Source organism: Cetorhinus maximus, chromosome 2 (genome assembly GCF_964194155.1).
Source record: "Cetorhinus maximus chromosome 2, sCetMax3.hap1.1, whole genome shotgun sequence".
Classification (NCBI taxonomy): domain Eukaryota; kingdom Metazoa; phylum Chordata; class Chondrichthyes; order Lamniformes; family Cetorhinidae; genus Cetorhinus; species Cetorhinus maximus.
In genome coordinates, this window is record NC_135880.1 from 194595014 (window position 1) to 194612185 (window position 17172).

The 17172-nt window shown below is 45.2% G+C and overlaps 1 protein-coding gene across 1 annotated transcript in view; it reads right to left on the reverse strand.

The window, feature by feature from the left end:
• Positions 1-1233: 1233 nt before the first annotated feature.
• The window catches only part of LOC144691547 (uncharacterized), a 27632-nt gene continuing 11693 nt past the window's right edge, over positions 1234-17172 (reverse strand). The window contains exons 4-7 of the mRNA XM_078559735.1: positions 16591-16665; positions 14146-14232; positions 8115-8192; positions 1234-1306 (exon numbers count right to left, since the gene is read on the reverse strand). Coding sequence (XP_078415861.1) covers positions 1234-1306; positions 8115-8192; positions 14146-14232; positions 16591-16665 — 313 coding nt within the window. The remainder of the gene's footprint in view (positions 1307-8114; positions 8193-14145; positions 14233-16590; positions 16666-17172) is intronic.

The window sequence follows — 17172 nt, forward strand, 5'->3', positions numbered from 1 at the left end:
ACACGTGATGCTTCTCCTTATGGTGTGGGAGCTGTGTTATCGCATAGAATGGAAGATGGATCAGAAAGGCCAATTAGCTATGTCTCCAGAACACTCTCCACAGCTGAGAAGGGTTATTTCCAGCTCGGAAAGGAAAGTTTATCAGTAGTATTCAGAGTGGAGAAATTTCACCAGTGCCTACATGGACAACATTTCACCATTGTGTCAGACCATAAACCATTAATGGGTTTATTCAGTGAGGATAAGGCCATTCCACCAATAGCATCAGCAAGAATACAACCTTGGGCTTTGATATTATCTGCGCATCAGTATACTTTTATGCACCGTCCTGGCTTACATATTGCAAATGCGGATGCACTCAATCGTCTCCCATTACCAGATAGCATCGTGCGTGCTCCAGTGCCACAAGAAGTTGTGCTGGTACTGAATTTCTTGGATTCTTCATCTGTGTGTGCAAAGCAAATTAGAAATTGGATGAACAGTGATCCAATTTTGTCGAAAGTCAGAGACCTTGTTTTGCAAGGGTGGTCACATTCACCAGTGTCTGAAGAGATGAGACCATTCCATGCCAGAAAAACAGAGTTAAGTTGTCAAGATGGGATCTCGTTGTGGGGATCAACAGTTGTTGTCGCTTCGCAAGCAAAGGAGCCATTCTTGACAGAGCTTCACAGTGTGCATCCAGGTATATCAAAGATGAAAATACTTGCACAATGTCCGGGGGCCAGGCATTGACAGTGACATTGAAAGCATGGTCAAGCACTGTCTCCACTGTCAGCAACAAGAGAAGTTGCCTGTTTCAGCTCCACTGCATCTGTGGGAGTGGCCTGGTCGACCCTGGGTTGGACTATATATTGATTATGTTGGTCCATTCTTAGGTACCATGTTTTTGTTGATCAGAGATGCACATTCTAAATGGATGGATATATACGAAGTCAGAGCACCAACATCGAGTGCAACAATCGAGAAGCTACGTCATTGTTTTAGTATACATGGCCTACAGGAAATCATCGTTTCTGACAACGGTACAGTCTTTAGCAGTACAGGGTTTCAGAGATTCATGAATTTAAATGCAAACCAACGTCTTAAAACAGCTCCATATCGTCCCTCATCAAATGGTTTAGCTGAGAAAGCTGTGCAAACTTTCAAATCTGGAATGAAGAGGTTATCAGAAAGTGCTCTGCAAACTTGACTTTCCTGCTTTCTCCTCAGTTATCGTACAACACCTCATTTCGACTACCGGTTCAACACCGTCTGAATTATTGATGAAATGCCACCTACGTACAAAGTTAAGTCTGGTGCTTCCAAACTTAGAGGGGAAGATAGAGAGGAATCAGAGTAATCAAAAATTGAATTACGATATTCATAACAAAGCTCGCATATTCACTGTAGGAGACACAGTATGTGTGTGGAATTTTGGAAATGGAACTTGTTGGGTTCCTGGAAACATTGTCTCAGAGACTGGTCCCTTATCCTTCTAGGTGGAAATGGAAGTCAGAATTGTTTGAAAACATGTGGACCATATTCATGATTGAGGGAAATTCCAACAACCAACTATTCCGCCTGTGATTACCGTCGAACCATCAATTCCTGATGTGACAGATCGACCTAGAATAGGCATTCCGATGTTTCTGTAGAGTTGCTTAACCCTGAACTGCCACTTTCTAAAGATGTATCTTGTGCTGCTAATCCTGATCATGTCAATCCTGTGGACGAACCTCAAGTGATAGGCTACATTGCTCTAACCGAATAAGGAAAGCACCTCAGAGACCTCTTTAATCACCTGAAGTTGTATATATGTATATGTTGTTGTATATTCAAATGTTCTCTGTAAATAGACTGTCAAAAACTAAAGGGGGAGGAAGTGCAGTAACTAAAGGTATAGCCTCTCCTGCTGTCTATCAAGGGTCACATGATGTTCTTGGAGGCTCTGACCAATGAGCCCTAAGCGCATGTAATTCAGGGTGTAGGGTTTCCTGACAAGGGTCATGATCAAGCATGTAGCATCTGAAAAGTTCCCTTTAATAAAGTTTATCCGTTTCTTGTTGAAACCTGTTCCGGTCCGTCAAGTCTTTACACACTCCCAAACCTGTTCCCATCTTTCCTGGGATTCTATGAATCCCTCTAAAGAGGTTTTTACCCCTGCCATAGTACCGAAACAGCTCTTAACAAAGTCACAAATGACATCCTATGTGACTGTGACAAAGTTAAACTATTCCTCCTCAACCTTTGACACACTTGACCACACCATCTTATTCCAATGCCACTTCACCATTGTCCAGCTGCAGGACTGCACTTGCTGGTTCCATTCTTTTCTATGTAATTGTTGCCAGAGAATTGCCATCAATGATTACTCTAAGTTCCCATCCAGTCACCTCTGCTGTTCCCAAGGATCTATCCTTGGGCCACTCCTTTTTCTCAATTACATGCTGCCACTTGGCAGCATCATCCATAAACACACCGTCGGATCCCACATGTACGCTGAACACACTGAGCTCTACTTCACCACCACCTCTCTTGACCCCTCCACTCTATCAGACTGCTATTCTGACATTCAGTACTGTTAAGCAAAAAAATTCCTCAATTAAATATTGGGAAAACTGAAGCCATTGTTTTTGGTCCCTGCAACAAATTCCCTTCACTAGCCACTAACTTCATCATATTCCCTGGCAATTGCCTGAGACCGAGTCAGATTGTTCGCAACCTCGGTGTCATAGTTAATCCAAAAATGAGCTTTCAAACACATATCATACACCTTCTCTGATGCTGCCTATTTTCAACTCAGCAAAATCACCTGACTCGGTCCCTGCCTCTGATCTTTGGCTGCTGAAGTCCACATTGATGCCTTTGTTACCTCCAAACTTGTCTATTCAAACATTCCTCTGGCTGGCCTCCCACATTCTATGCTCAGTAAATTTGAGGTCATGCAAGATTCTGCTGCCTGGGTCATAGCTCACACTGCATTCAATTCACCCATCACCCCTCTGCTCACTGACCTACAATGGCTTTTGGTTAAGCAATGCTTTGATTTTAAAATTCTCATCCTTGTTATCAGATCTTGCTATGGCCTCGCCTCTCCCTATCTCTGTAATCTCTCCAGCCCCAAAACCCACAGATATCTGCACTTCTCTAATTCTGGCCTCTTGTGCATACTCTTTTTTAATTGGTGGCTGTGCCTTCAGTTGCCTAGGCCGTAAGCTCTGGAATTCCCTCCCTACACCACTCTGCCTCTATACCTCGATTTCCTCCTATAAGACGCTCCTTAAAACCTACCTCTTTGTCCAAGCTTTTGGTCAGCTATCCTAATATCTCCTTATGCGGCTCAGTGCCATATTTGATTTACAATGCCTCTGTGTCTTGGGACATTTTAACATGTCAAAAGCACTGTATAAATACAAACTGTTGGTGTTGTTGTTGTAAAAATGTCGGTGGTAAAATTGGACAGCCCATTCTGATGTGAGCAGCACGTAAACTTTGTGCTCCCTGCTCATTTACATGATAGCTGCATGCAGCCTAGGCCGTTATTTCCCGCGCCCGATCGTGATGGGCGTGTTCAGTGAGGAGAACGGAGAACCTTGCGAGAAGGCCCGAGGAGCGTTTCCCGGCGACGTGAATCGAGGAAGCGATTGACCCCTCTGCCCAGCCAATGGCGGGCCACGTTTCCCGCCATCGAATGTTGGATACTTAATTTGAATGCCTTTGCATCTCATTATTGTGGCCACATGCCGGAATCACCCCCCACCCTCCCCCCTCCCCAACACCCCCCCCACCCCCCCCCCCCCACCTCATATTTAAAGCCCACGTCGACATGATTTTGATCCCAATGCAACGAAGCAGCTCCACAATGGCTTCTTCGTAGCTGGCTTGTGGTGCCAGGGCAAGGGTGACAGTGCGAGGGGAGGTCAATGGCAGCACAGACTGAAATCTGAACACAAGCACATGTTGGTGGAGGGGGGAGGGAAAGTAGAGGGGGGGGGTGGGTGGAGAAAACAGCTGGACAAGTGCCAAAACATGCCAAAGATGAGCATTCTTCTGCAGGTGAGAGCTTTAAGCTTGAGCTTAATTGACGTGAGTCACACTAGTCAAGCAATTGTGCCCACTCAAGCAGCACTTAAGCAACGATTCCTGACAGTACCAATGATTGTACCTTCTACTGTTAACCCCTCGTGATCACACTTCAAACTCGAATGAGCGCTCTGGTGCTGCAGAATGATACGACAGAAAAAGCCACTATTGTCGTCAGCAGGTCACGCACCAATTTCCCCACCCGATATCGGACTTTGCCGGTTTCTGGGACAATTCTGCCCCTAGTTTTAAACATGCTGATGAATGATTGTACGCCTCAGCAGGCGGTGGGGGGGAGGGGGGGGTGCTTAGAATTGTGCAAAGCTAACACCATTCAAAGCCAGTCTGCACGTCTTAAAGGGGAATTGCATTCTGGCTGCAACAGGTTCTGGAAGCAGCTTGGGAGAAATGAGCAGGAAGGAGAATTGTTCACGTTGCAAAAGGGCTGAACGTGTCTTCCAATACTGCAAAAAGACAATCTGAATTTGACAAAACAAAAATGAATGCAATGTAATCCTTTTACTCTGTCCTTCAGAAAAACAATTTCTGAGCCATAGATATATGGAGAAATTAGTTATTAATTATCCCATTTGATTCCTGGGCAGAAACTTCCACGATCCTTTGGACCCCAACTCCATCAATTATCACGGAAAGAACAACATCCTTATAGTTCATTTCTCACACTTGCTGCCCTGAATAATTTATTATGATAGGGCAAGTATTATTGTGATCAAGATCTCCAGGAATGTGAGAATTTCTTCAAAATACCAGATGCCAACTTGTTTACTTCCTCAATCTTCACAATCTTCCTCAAACAGAGGCCCGAACAATCCCCATCCACCACTACTCTCCTCCATCTGGCTGAACTTGTTCTCACACTGAACAATTTCTCCTTTAACTCCTCTCACTTCCTCCAAATAAAAGGTGTGGCTATGGGTACCCGCATGGGCCCCAGCTATGCCTGTCTCTTTATGGGGTATGTGGAACATTCCTTGTTCCAGTCCTTCTCCGGACCCCTCCCACAACTCTTTCTCCGGTACATCGATGATTACTTCGGTGCTGCTTCATGCTCTCGTCGGGACCTGGAAAAATTTATTAATTTTGCTTCCAATCTCCACCCCTCCATCATTTTCACTTGGTCCATCTCTGACACTTCCCTTCCCTTCCTTGACCTCTCTGTCTCAATTTCTGGTGATAGACTGTCCACCAATATCCATTACAAGCCTACCGACTCCCACAGCTACCTCGACTACAGTTCCTCACACCTCGCTTCCTGTAAGGACTCCATCCCTTCTCTCAGTTCCTTCGCCTCCATCGCATCTGTTCTGATGATGCTACCTTCAAAAACAGTTCCTCTGACATGTCCTCCTTCTTCCTTAACTGAGGTTTTCCACCCACGGTCGTTGACAGGGCCCTCAACCGTGTCCGGCCCATCTCCCGCGCATCCACCCTCACGCCTTCTCCTCCCTCCCAGAAACATGATAGGGTCCCCCTTGTCCACACTTATCACCCCACCAGCCTCCGCATTCAAAGGATCATCCTCCGCCATTTCCGCCAACTCCAGCATGATGCCACCACCAAACACATCTTCCCTTCACCCCACCTGGCGGCATTCTGTGGGATCGTTCCCTCCGTGACACCTTGAACCACTCCTCCATCACCCCCTACTCCTCAACCCCCACCTACGGCACCTCCCCATGCATACGCAAAATATGCAACACCTGCCCCTTCACTTCCTCTCTCCTCACCGTCCAAGGGCCCAAACACTCCTTTCAAGTGAAGCAGCATTTCACTTGCATTTCCCCCAACTTAGTCTACTGCATTCGTTGTTCCCAATGCGGTCTCCTCTACATTGGAGAGACCAAACGCAGACTGGGCGACCGCTTTGCAGAACACCTGCGGTCTGTCCGCAAGAATGACCCAGACCTCCCAGTTGCTTGCCATTTTAACACTCCACCCTGCTCTCTTGTCCACATCTCTGTCCTTGGCGTGCTGCATTGTTCCAGTGAAGCTCAACGCAAACTGGAGGAACAGCACCTCATCTTCCGGCTAGGCACTTTGCAGCCTTCCGGACTGAATATTGAGTTCAACAACTTTAGATCTTGAACTCCCTCCTCCATCCCCACCCCCTTTCTGTTTCTTCCCCCTCCCTTTTGTTTTTTCCAATAATTTATATAGATTTTTCTTTTCCCACCTATTTCCATTATTTTTAAATCTATACCTTTTATGCCCTTTTAGTCTTATTTCACCCCACCCCCACTAGAGCTGTACCTTGCGTGTCCTGCCATCCATTCTTAATTAGCACATTCTTTTAGATAATATCACCACCTTCAACTCCTCTTTGTTCTTTTGTCTGTGACAGCTTTTGGTTATCTGCTCCTATCACTGCTTGCTTATCCCTACAACCACACCGCCCCACCCCCCCACTCCCCACTACTCTCCCCCCACCCCCCCACCTTAAACCAGCTTATATTTCACCCCTCTCCTATTTTTACTTAGTTCTGTTGAAGGGTCATGAGGACTCGAAACATCAACTTTGTTCTTCTCCGCCGATGCTGCCAGACCTGCAGGTATTTCTGTTTTTGTTTTGGATTTCCAGCATCCGCAGTTTTTTGTTTTTATTTATGTTTACTATACCTGTTGTTCAGCTCCTGTCTTTCCCAGAATTGGTGACAGTACCCCATAAACTGGAAATCCCCTTTCTGACACCACCACTATCAGGAAGCATTCAGCCCCCAAACTTCTGATCCTTCCCTACACTTGCACGTGTTTTACAAATAATTTAGCAATTTCCACCCCTGTAAGTCCTACTCCTTAAGAGGCCTAGAGTTTCACTTTCTATCCAGTTATCTTGATTCATAATGTGGTCATAGGCATAAATCACACATACTGCTCAGTAGAAACTAAATAACTCGGTGCTCTAAATTATACTCTGTATACCATAAAGCTTTCTGTGAATGAACTTTAACCCTTTCGTTATTTCTAGTTGGAGTACAAAATTCCACAAGCTATTTATAACAAAAACACAAGCCCAGACCATACGAGATTAAATCAAATTCTAACTTTACATATGTATACATGACCAGGTTATCATCCAGACATTTTACAGAAAATACAAAGAGAGTAGAGCAGGGAAATCAAATTGATCAGTTGTAAAGGAACAAGCCATTAGCTTGACCATATGATCAATGAAATAATAGTAGCAGGTTTAGGATCAGCACTTCAAGGTTGTCAAGTCTCCAGATTACCCCCCAGCTAGAATAGGTTAGGATCAGAAGATTAGTGAACTCAATGCCTCATGATGTATGGTGTCAGGAGTGGGGGGGGGTTTCTGAGTTGTGGAGCAATATCACCAGCTCTGGGGCAGACAGGGCCAGGACGGTAACTATGGGCTACATCGGAACAGGAAATGTACTTGCAAAAAAATGAAAAAATAGGGAAGTTATGAAACATTTAAACAAGGTGGTGGAAGGAAATATAAAATCGATCAGAAAAAAAACATGGTAGCACCTGCAGTAGTACTATTTAAAGGGCCAGACACCCTGATTGTTGGCAGGTTAAATGTTTAGAACTTTTTCTATTACAAAGTGACTGGAGTGTTTTTTTTTTTAGGTATTTTGGCCCTGCATTTGCATGCATGATGCTGTAGCTGCACAGGGGCAGCAGAAGAACAAATGAGCCTCGCACACAAAAACTGCAACTGGTGTGGCGACAATAGTGGCAGTGCTTCTAGGAGATGGAACAGAGGCAAAGAGAGGCTCAAAAAGCTCGCACCATGCCCTCTGCCAAGTGGAACTGGAATACACCATGCTCCTCGACAGTGACAGGACCCTGCCTGGTAGACCAGTCAGTGCACCCAACAACTCAGTATGCATTAGCATTCTCCTGTATGCTGCCCCGTCCTCATCTAAGTCCTCAGCAGCAGTCACCCTCCAGTGAAAGAACCATCACATGCCTGTTGACTCACACAAATTGTTCTCCTAGTTATTGTTGCCCAGCAGTGCATATTGGAAGTGGGTAGGAATGCGTTGCGAATGATTTCCACCAGTTACCTTATGGTTCTTTGGAGGACTTGCACAAAGTGAGCTCTGTAGTCTTCCTGGTTAGTGTGACGACACAGCTGAACCAATCTTAAAGAAACAGAAAAGATATCTATTAAATTCTGAAACATGGGCATGAGCTGTCTGGAGGGAATATTAGTAGAAAATACATGAGTGGTGACAATGGAGGACCGCACACAAGACAAACCAAAGTAGTTGTTTGGTAGTACAGAACTTGTGTATTGCTGAAAAAAGACATTCTGTTGAAGCTTTTCATCTTGAACTCATCAGCACAATTCATTAGCTTTACACTGATGCACTTGCGATTGTCCTGATGAGTGTAATTTGAAAAGCTTTGACAAAAAAAATGTCTTTTTTTAGCAACACAAACCAAAGAATTGATTTGAGGAACAGAAACAGAAAACGCTGGAAATACTTAGCAGGTTATGGCATCATCTGTGGAGAGAAACAAAGTTAATAGTTCAGGCCTGTGACCTTCCATCAGAACTGGGAAAGGAGGTTTTGAGCAAGGGGCGGGTGGGAGAAGGACAAAAGTCTATGAATAGGGTGAAAGGCAGGAGAAATTGAATGACAGAAGAGTTAGTCCTCCAGGGCCAGAGAGAATGGTGGTGGGACAAGAAAAGAAACAAAAGAGCATGTGTGCTGCTGATTAAAAGCAAAAAAATAAGAGAAAAAACAAAAAAGCAAAGCAAACAAAATGGAGCAGAGATTATAGTCAAAAATTGTTGAACTCAATGTTGAGCCCAGGAAGCTGTAAAGGAGCCTAACTGAAAGATGAGGTGCTGTTCCTCAAGCTGATGTTGAGCTTCACTGGAACAGCGCAATAGGCATTTCTGACATTTCTGTCCTCAGCCCATTACTTCAAACATTTTCTGTTCTTATTTCAGACTTCCAGCATTTACAGTATTCTGCTTATCGATTTTTGACTTAAGGAATTGAGTTATTGAATATTGATTGAGTTATTGAATATTTCAGTTTGACAAACTGTGCAGGTCTCAACCTAGAAAGATCCTTTGAAACATTGACAAACAAAGAAGCCCCGCTGAAGAGCCAAGGCTTATAGAGCAGGGCTGAAAATTGGCATTCATTTTTACATACATGTTGTAGTCTGGAGCTATGGATAGTGATGTTAGGGGCTCCGACATCCTCTCCATCACACGGCTGACCAGGAATCTCCCCCATTCTTACCGCCTGCCATGGCAAGTGTTGGAAAGGTTTGTAGGTTGATAATCAACCTGTTTAGCTGCATTATGAACGCACCTTTCTTAGCCATTAATGAACCTACGGCTTCTGGCTCAGAGGCAGGGATACTACCTGTTTGGAAAAGTGCTGTTGTGCACTGTGGCTTACCAGAGGCTTGTCATAATCATGTGACTTCTGATGTCATCCTTGGTGTATAAAGGCTTGAGAGCAGAAGCCACCACTTGGAACATGGTATCAGGAGTGGGGTGTGTAATTACAAGAGCCTGAGTGTGCTCACTACGGGTCTAAATAACAACAGCGCAAAGGAAGCTATGATGTATAGTCTGGACAAGAGGCAAATGGAACAGTCTACATGACCTGTCAATCACAACATATCCTCTTTTCTTCCTCTTATTGTGCATGCACTGAGCCCACTAAAATAAGGGCAAATTCCCCTCAGCATGATGCACTCTGGGCCCTCTTCACTCTGGGCTCTGTTCACTCTGAACCCTCTTCAATCTGGGTCCTGTGCATCCTGGGCCCCGATCACCAATAAAAATCTCCTATATATTTGCTTTTTTTTAATGATTAGCACCGTTCTGTTTTCTTATTAAGGACATATGAACATAAGAAATAGGAACAAGAGTAGACTGTCCAGCCTCTCGAGCCTGGTCCGCCATTCAATGAGATCATGGCTGATCTAATTGTGTTTCAATTTCCACGTTCTCATCTAACCCCGATAACCTTTGATTCCCCTGCCAATATATACCTTTGCCTTAAAAATATTCAATGGCCCCACTTCCACCGCCTTCTGAGGCAGAGAGTTCCAAAGTCACACAACCATCAGAGAAAAAAATTCTCCTTATCTCTGTCCTAAAAGGGTGGCCCATAATTTTAAAACATTGCCCCCTAGTTCTGGACTCACCCACAAGAGGAAACATCCTTTTGACGTCCATCTTGTCAAAGCCGTTCAGGATCTTGTATACTTCAATCAAATCACCCCTCATTCTTCTGAACTCCAGTGGAAACAAGCCCAGTCTGTCCAACCTTTCCTCATAAGACAACCCACTCATTCCAGGTTTCAATCTAGTAAACCTCCTCTGAACCATCACCAATGCATTTACATCCTTCCTTAAATAAAGAGACCAAAACTGCAGACAATATTCAAGGTGCGGTCTCACCAATGCCCTGTATAACTGAAGCATAATATCCTTACTTTTATGATCAATCCCTCTCGTAATAAATTCCATTAATTGCTTGCTGTACCTGCATACTAACTTTTTGTGACTCATGTACTAGAACACCTAGACTAGATCCTTCTGCATCTCAGAGTTATGAAGCTGTTCTCCATTTAAGTAATACTCTGCTTTTTTGTTCTTCCTGCCAAAGTGAACAACTTCACATTTTCCCACATTAAGCTCCATTTAGATCTTTGCCCACTCACTCAACCTATCTATATCCATCTGCAACCTCCTCATGTCCTCCTCACAACATACTTTCCTACCTATCTTTGTTTCACCTGCAAATTTAGCTACCATGTCTTCGCTCCCCTCATCTAAGTCATTGTACATCAATTTACATAACTGTAAAAAGCGGAGGCCCCAGCACAGACCCGTGTGGGACTCCACTCGTCACATCCTACCAATTCAAAAAAGATCCATTTATGCATCTCTTTGCTTTCTCCCAGCCAGCCAATCTTCTATTCACGCTAATATGTTACCCACTAAGTAATGCGCTTTTATTTTCCCTAATAATCTTTGATGTGGCACCTTATTAAATGCCTTCTGGAAATCCAATTACAGTACATCTACAGCTCCCCTTTATCCACTGCACATGTTACTCCTTCAAAAAACTCCAATAAATATGATTTGGTTAAACATGATTTTCCTTTCACAAAACCATGCTGACTCTTCCCGATTGCCTTGAGCACTTCTAAGTGCCCAGCTATAACCTCCTTAATGATCGATTCTAACAACTTCCTCATGACAGACGTCAAGCTAACTGGCTTACTGAATGATAGTCCAAGATACTACCACCAGGTGAGGAAAGGTGGAAGGACTCCCTCTCTTTTTCCCACTTCTCGGTTGATCATAATAGAGCTTTTGGAGTTTAAAAGTAAAGTATGAATGTGCCAATTCAGTGTATGCACTTAGCTGCTTACATGCTGATTGCAAAGAACTCAGATGGACTTTCTTGACTTGCAACATGTAAGGGGTTAATTTTTATTGTGGTAAAAACCCACTAAGGTAAAAATATTTTTAAAAATTAAAAAGGTAAACACACTGTTGCATGCATGCGCATGCACAAAAACATACAACCTATGAAGTAAAGGAGGTTAACTTTTGGCCAAATTAAGATTCATTTGTAAAAGACAAAGATATAAAGAGTTCATTGGTTGTAAGTGGATGGCTGGTCTGTCCGTAGTAATCCAAAAGCTTTGGTTTTCGGCTGAGGTGAAGCTTAAAGCTGTAGCTGTTGTTTCTTCATTCCTGGAATTCTGCCAAGGTAACCAAAGTCTTCTTCAGAATTTCCCTGTCTGCTGCTCACAGGGTTGAAATGTAACTGAGAGAGAAGGGGCAAGCAGCTTTCTGATGGTGCTTCTGCTTTCTAGATGTTATTTCTGTAGACTACTGCAAAGCAAACAGAGTCCTAATTGAAGGAATTTCAAAAGGGTGATTTCGATCACATGACCTCTCTTTCCATGACAATGGTATTTTCCACAGAAGGTACTTTATTAACTCATGACCGAACAGATCTTGGCCACTGTGTTTTGGACAAGGTAATTAATTTTTTTAAGGTCCAAGCAGTCACTTCTGAATAGCCCATCCTTCCATTTGATGAGCTAGGAAAAAATATCAATCTCTGTAAGGTAGCCTTTGTCTCTGTAGGCTCTCTGGGAGGAATCAGATTCGCACAATGTGCAGTAGCGGGCGGGAAACAGGGCGTTTCACCCGCCGGCCGCACTGGTGGCTTTTCATGCTATATTGTCCCAATCCCACCTCATTAGTTATGGAGCCACAGGAAACATGCCGTCTTGCTGGTGGACGGCCACTGAATCGCCCACCACGCTGTTACTCACTGTTTCCGCACTCCGGGTGCCATATCTAAACTGCAGCCGCGCACCCAGTTTTCAATCCTTGCTCTAGTGAAGTCATGGCCCCAAAAGCCAAGCAGAGTTCAGTGACCCATTACTGGAATGTCTTTTGGAGGCTTGCCGTGACGTCCTCCACCCCAGCTCTGGCCTCAGGAGGTCCAGCAATCTCACCACTCTGGCTTTGAAGGCGGTGGCAGTGGTGGTCAGTGCCAATGCTGCACAGAAGAGGTTGGCCATCCAGTGCCGAAAGAGAATGAATGAACTGCTCCATGCTGCCACAGTAAGGCAACCATCTCATCGCTCTAAACTCACACACTCAAGCCCATCACACATTCACTGGCATCTCACTCACTGCCAGCTCAAGGGACATCACCACTCACTCCCTCACACACACCCTCATATCTCCATCTGGCCTCATCTCCTCTGGAGACTGTCTCCTCAGCCCTCACCATCTTGAGGCCACTTGCACAGATCAACATGTACCCCCACACACATCCTGGGATACCCTCCTTCCCCAGTACAGCCCTCGCCCTGCAGCCTCTTCCCTTGCCTGAGGCCACTTATCCCCCAAGGCCACTTATTCCCCAAGCAAGCCCTAGCCTTGTGGCCATTTAAGAACCACCCCCTGCCTTACAGCTGCTCTGGTAGGTAAGGACCTGCTTGTGAACCCCCTTAAAAGTGATGTGGCACTGCCTGCGAAGCCTGGCGCTGATGACTGCGAATGCTGCCCGAAGCCAGGTAGGCAAACGAACCTTGAAGGTCTGAGCCAAGTGCAGCCCACCAAGTGCACATTGCTTATGTACAGTTGTGAAACATGTCGGGGTGCAATCATGCCAACGTGCTCGGATGATCCAGCGTGGGGCGTGGTTCTGGTGAGCTGGCCTTATAATGATATGCAGACATATTACAATGAAGTTCCAGATGTGCGGCAGTGGGAATGACAGCCTGGCACTGACGGGCAAGTGGATCATTGCAAACTGGTTTCACAGTGTCGTGAAACCGATTTTTGACCTTCCCGCCATATTGTCTGCTCGCGCTCGCGATGACACCTGATGCCAGCAGGCACAGAAAATTCTGCCCTCTGTCTCCATCCTGAGGAAATGAAATGTAGCTGCATCGTGATGTAAATTGTGGCTGCCATTTTAGGTTTCAGCCCATCCTTGAAACAATCATTGGTATTAGCAGGAGAGAAATTCCACTGGAAGGTTGTCTTAGTCAGTCCATTTATAATCCACGTTGGAAGCTTCCAGAAGCTTGACCAACTTGTAGTTGCAGACAGGTCAGGTGACCTCTGGCAGCCATCTTAAGTCCGTGTCTTTGTAAGTCAGTGTCCTTGTAACTGCTTTTAAATAAAAATTCTATACATGCATCCAGCAGATGAAATTGAATTTTAATATCTGACATCCACAGACCTCCAGAACAAAGGTAAAAAGTAATGCCCTGGCAGAGCAGTTATGAGAAGGTCACAGAATTCATCTGACAGGGAGGTGAGGAGAATGATATGAGTGAATGAACTGACAACACTAACTCTTGAAGCTAACTGTGGGCTGTTACGCGCTCACCAATGTCAAGAAGTAAAAACTGAAAAAGTAAAATCGTTAGTGCTCTCCTGCAAAGTAATTAACATGTTGTCATAAAGCAGGAAGAACTCAAACCAGCCTCATATCCTGTTACCAGAAATGAGTCAACAGGGTGCACAGAGAGGCAACATAACCAGCTGAGTCGTGTGAATTATGAGAAACGTACCTAATGGACTGAATTAGCACCAGCGTGCAGAATTCTGCGTGATGGTTATTGGAATTTCCCACTTCTTTGTCCTGCTGGTCTGATGCCCTGTTAAAAAGAAACCGAGGTGAAACATCTTATTTGAACCTTCACCCACTGTAAACAGTCAGCCCTTTCAAAATGAAGAGTAAGAAGGTTGAGGTGTTCCAAGGCAGACCTTGCCTCTACACCCCCCAGCAACCCATACACAATGTCACTGACTCCTGACCTTAGCTGTGCTGTTGTAAAGTAACAGTTAACTGAAGCCACCACCTACAAATATAGTGCAAAAGTTGGGGAGATGTTGTGGGGATTGAGGGGGGTGGGGGGAGGGGGGTTGAGCGGTGGCGCTGGGCAAGGAGGGAAGTTGTTCCAATCCTAAATTTACTTCCCTCTTTTGCTCTAGACTCTCATTCTATGATACTTTTGTACAGGTGCTGTCTGCCTCCATGATGCTAGATATTGACTTTTAGCAAGTTGTTCTGCCATGTTGAGGTTATCACAACCAGGAACAGTCCTCTTATTCCCACCCAGTGTCCATGAGCATGCACTTTCCTGTAAGGGCCTCTTGTTATGAAGAGAGTGAGCAGGGAAGTTTGTTACAATGTCGTTCCAGAGATAGTGCTGGAGCAAAAGGCCTTGTATGAGTCAGTGACCATTTGCATCTTTTAAGGAATAAACATTTACTGCTGAAAGGAGAGACATGTCAAAGTTTTTCATCTTGCATTCATCAGGACACTTCGCAAGATAACCAGTATAAGAAGAAAAAGAAATTATAGTCTATGTGAAGAGAGTGCTGATTGGTTAGCAAGTGGACTCTGATTGGTACAGGCGATGCCATGGAGAATGCTCCAGTGATGATGACTGACAGTTAACTGCCAAGCATTGTTTGAAATTTAAACCAGGCAGCTTGACCCTAATTATCAAGGCATTGCCCTGAGGAATGAGTCAGCGAATGGCTGTCACTTATTTTGTTTATCTGAAACAAATGCAATGAGTGTACATTAAGAGACACTAGACCAGAAATAATGAGAGCCAAGACTCGAAAAGTGAGGAGCTTAAAGTGATTAATATTAGTTCAGAAAAAGTACTGGAGATGTTAATGGGATTGAAAGCCGATAAGTCCTTTGGTACTAATGGCCTACAACCTGGGGTTTTGAAAGAGGTAACTGTAGAGAGAGTGGGTTTAGTGATTGTGATCTTCCAGAATTCCTTATATATCGTGCAATGGTCACAGTGGATTGGAGGGTTGCAAATGCAATATTGGACAATGGAGGGCGAGAGAAAATTGGTGGACGGGTCAAGAACCAGAGGACACAGATTCAAGGTGATTGGCAAAGAAAGCCAAAGGCCACATAAGGATTTTTTTTTTTTTAATGTGGAGAATGGTTATGCATGAGAGGGCAGTGGAGACAGATTCATTTGTGGCTTTCAAAAGGGAATTGGATAAACACTTGAAGATGAGAAATTTTCAAGGTTACAGAGAGCTGGCTAAGACTTGATGGGCTGAGTGGCCTCTGCTCTGCTGTTATGATTCTACTGTGCTTTGGGTATCTTCTATGTGCATGTGTGAGAGCAGTTGGGCCTCGGGTTAACGTCTCATCCGAAGGATGGCACATCCAACAGTATAGCACTTCACTGAGGTGTCAACGTAGGTTATGTGCTCATGGGCAGGGACGGGCCCGACACACCGACGTGTAAAGTGACGCAGGACGACGTTGGGCGTGTGTCCCGGCATCATCGCGCTGTCTTGCGATGTTTTGCTCGGCGGGCACGCGCCAGAGTTGGCTGCACACTTGCCGATATTTAAACGGCCTATTAAGGCCATTAAGGTAGTGATTAAGCTAATTGTTAACGCTGCCCGCCTAGCGGCCTTCACGTTTCTTAGGAAATCTCATCCCCGAGCGGGATCAGGTTTCCTAAAGCTTTTATTAATAAAATGAAAATTTTTTCCTAACTATAAAAACATGCCCCATCTCATGTCACATGAGGGGACATGTTTGAATAAATTTTTAACCCATGTATTTAATAATTTGAATAGCGGTTCAATCTCCCTGAGGCAGCTCCGTGCTGGCCCCCGACTCTCTCTCCTCCCCCCCCCAGCCCACTCAGGTAGCGCCGAGCGCTATGGCTCGCATCTTAGGCTGGGCGGGCCTTAATTGGCCCGTCCGCGTAAAATGGCGGCGCGGAGCCGATGGACTCCGCGGCCGCTTCCGCCAAGCCCGCCTACCGCCTGAAAAATTCAGGCCCATGTCTCTGGAGTAGGATTTTGACTTCTGATTCAGATGTGTTAGAGCTACCCACTGAGCAAAGGCAAATGCGCGGGTTCGTCTGTATGCCCAGGTTCAAGGATTTGCAAGATCCAAGCGGTAGTAATTGTAAAACAAACTAGGGATAGTCATAATGACCAACAGGTTATCTACTTACTGAAGTGCAACACGCAGGCAGTTGGTAAACATTTCCATGCTTCTTTGGATAACTTGATTAGGCACCAACAGATCCCTGCAGTTAATAAGGAGATTCATTTAAGAAAGAGCAGCAAAACGTACTTTGAACATAACATGATTATGGCCGGAATTTTCCAGTCCCACCCGCGGCAGGTTTAAGGTGGACGGGGAGGGGGGTGGGGGGGGGGTGGAAAAGAGTGCCACAGGAGCTGAACAATCGGTTTCCCGCTGGCGTAAAATGGTGGCAAGATTCTTGCACTCCTGCCCGCCAGAGGCTGACATGAAATCGAATTGTATCCCGTTAATGGGGTGCAGAAGAAGACCCGACTGGAACCACCCACACCCTTCCCACATCTGGACCAACGTGGCGTGGAGATGTCTGGACTTAGCTGAAGAAGGCCTGGGGCAGCCTGCAGAGATCGGGGTGGGGGCCTACAGTGATCGTGGACCTTGGAACGCGCAGCAGTGGGTCAGGGGGAGCATCTGCCAGGTGGACCTTCCAGCTTCTGAGTCTTCCCGGAGGTCCACCTTCTATCTTCGGGAAGTCCATCTTATATCCTCA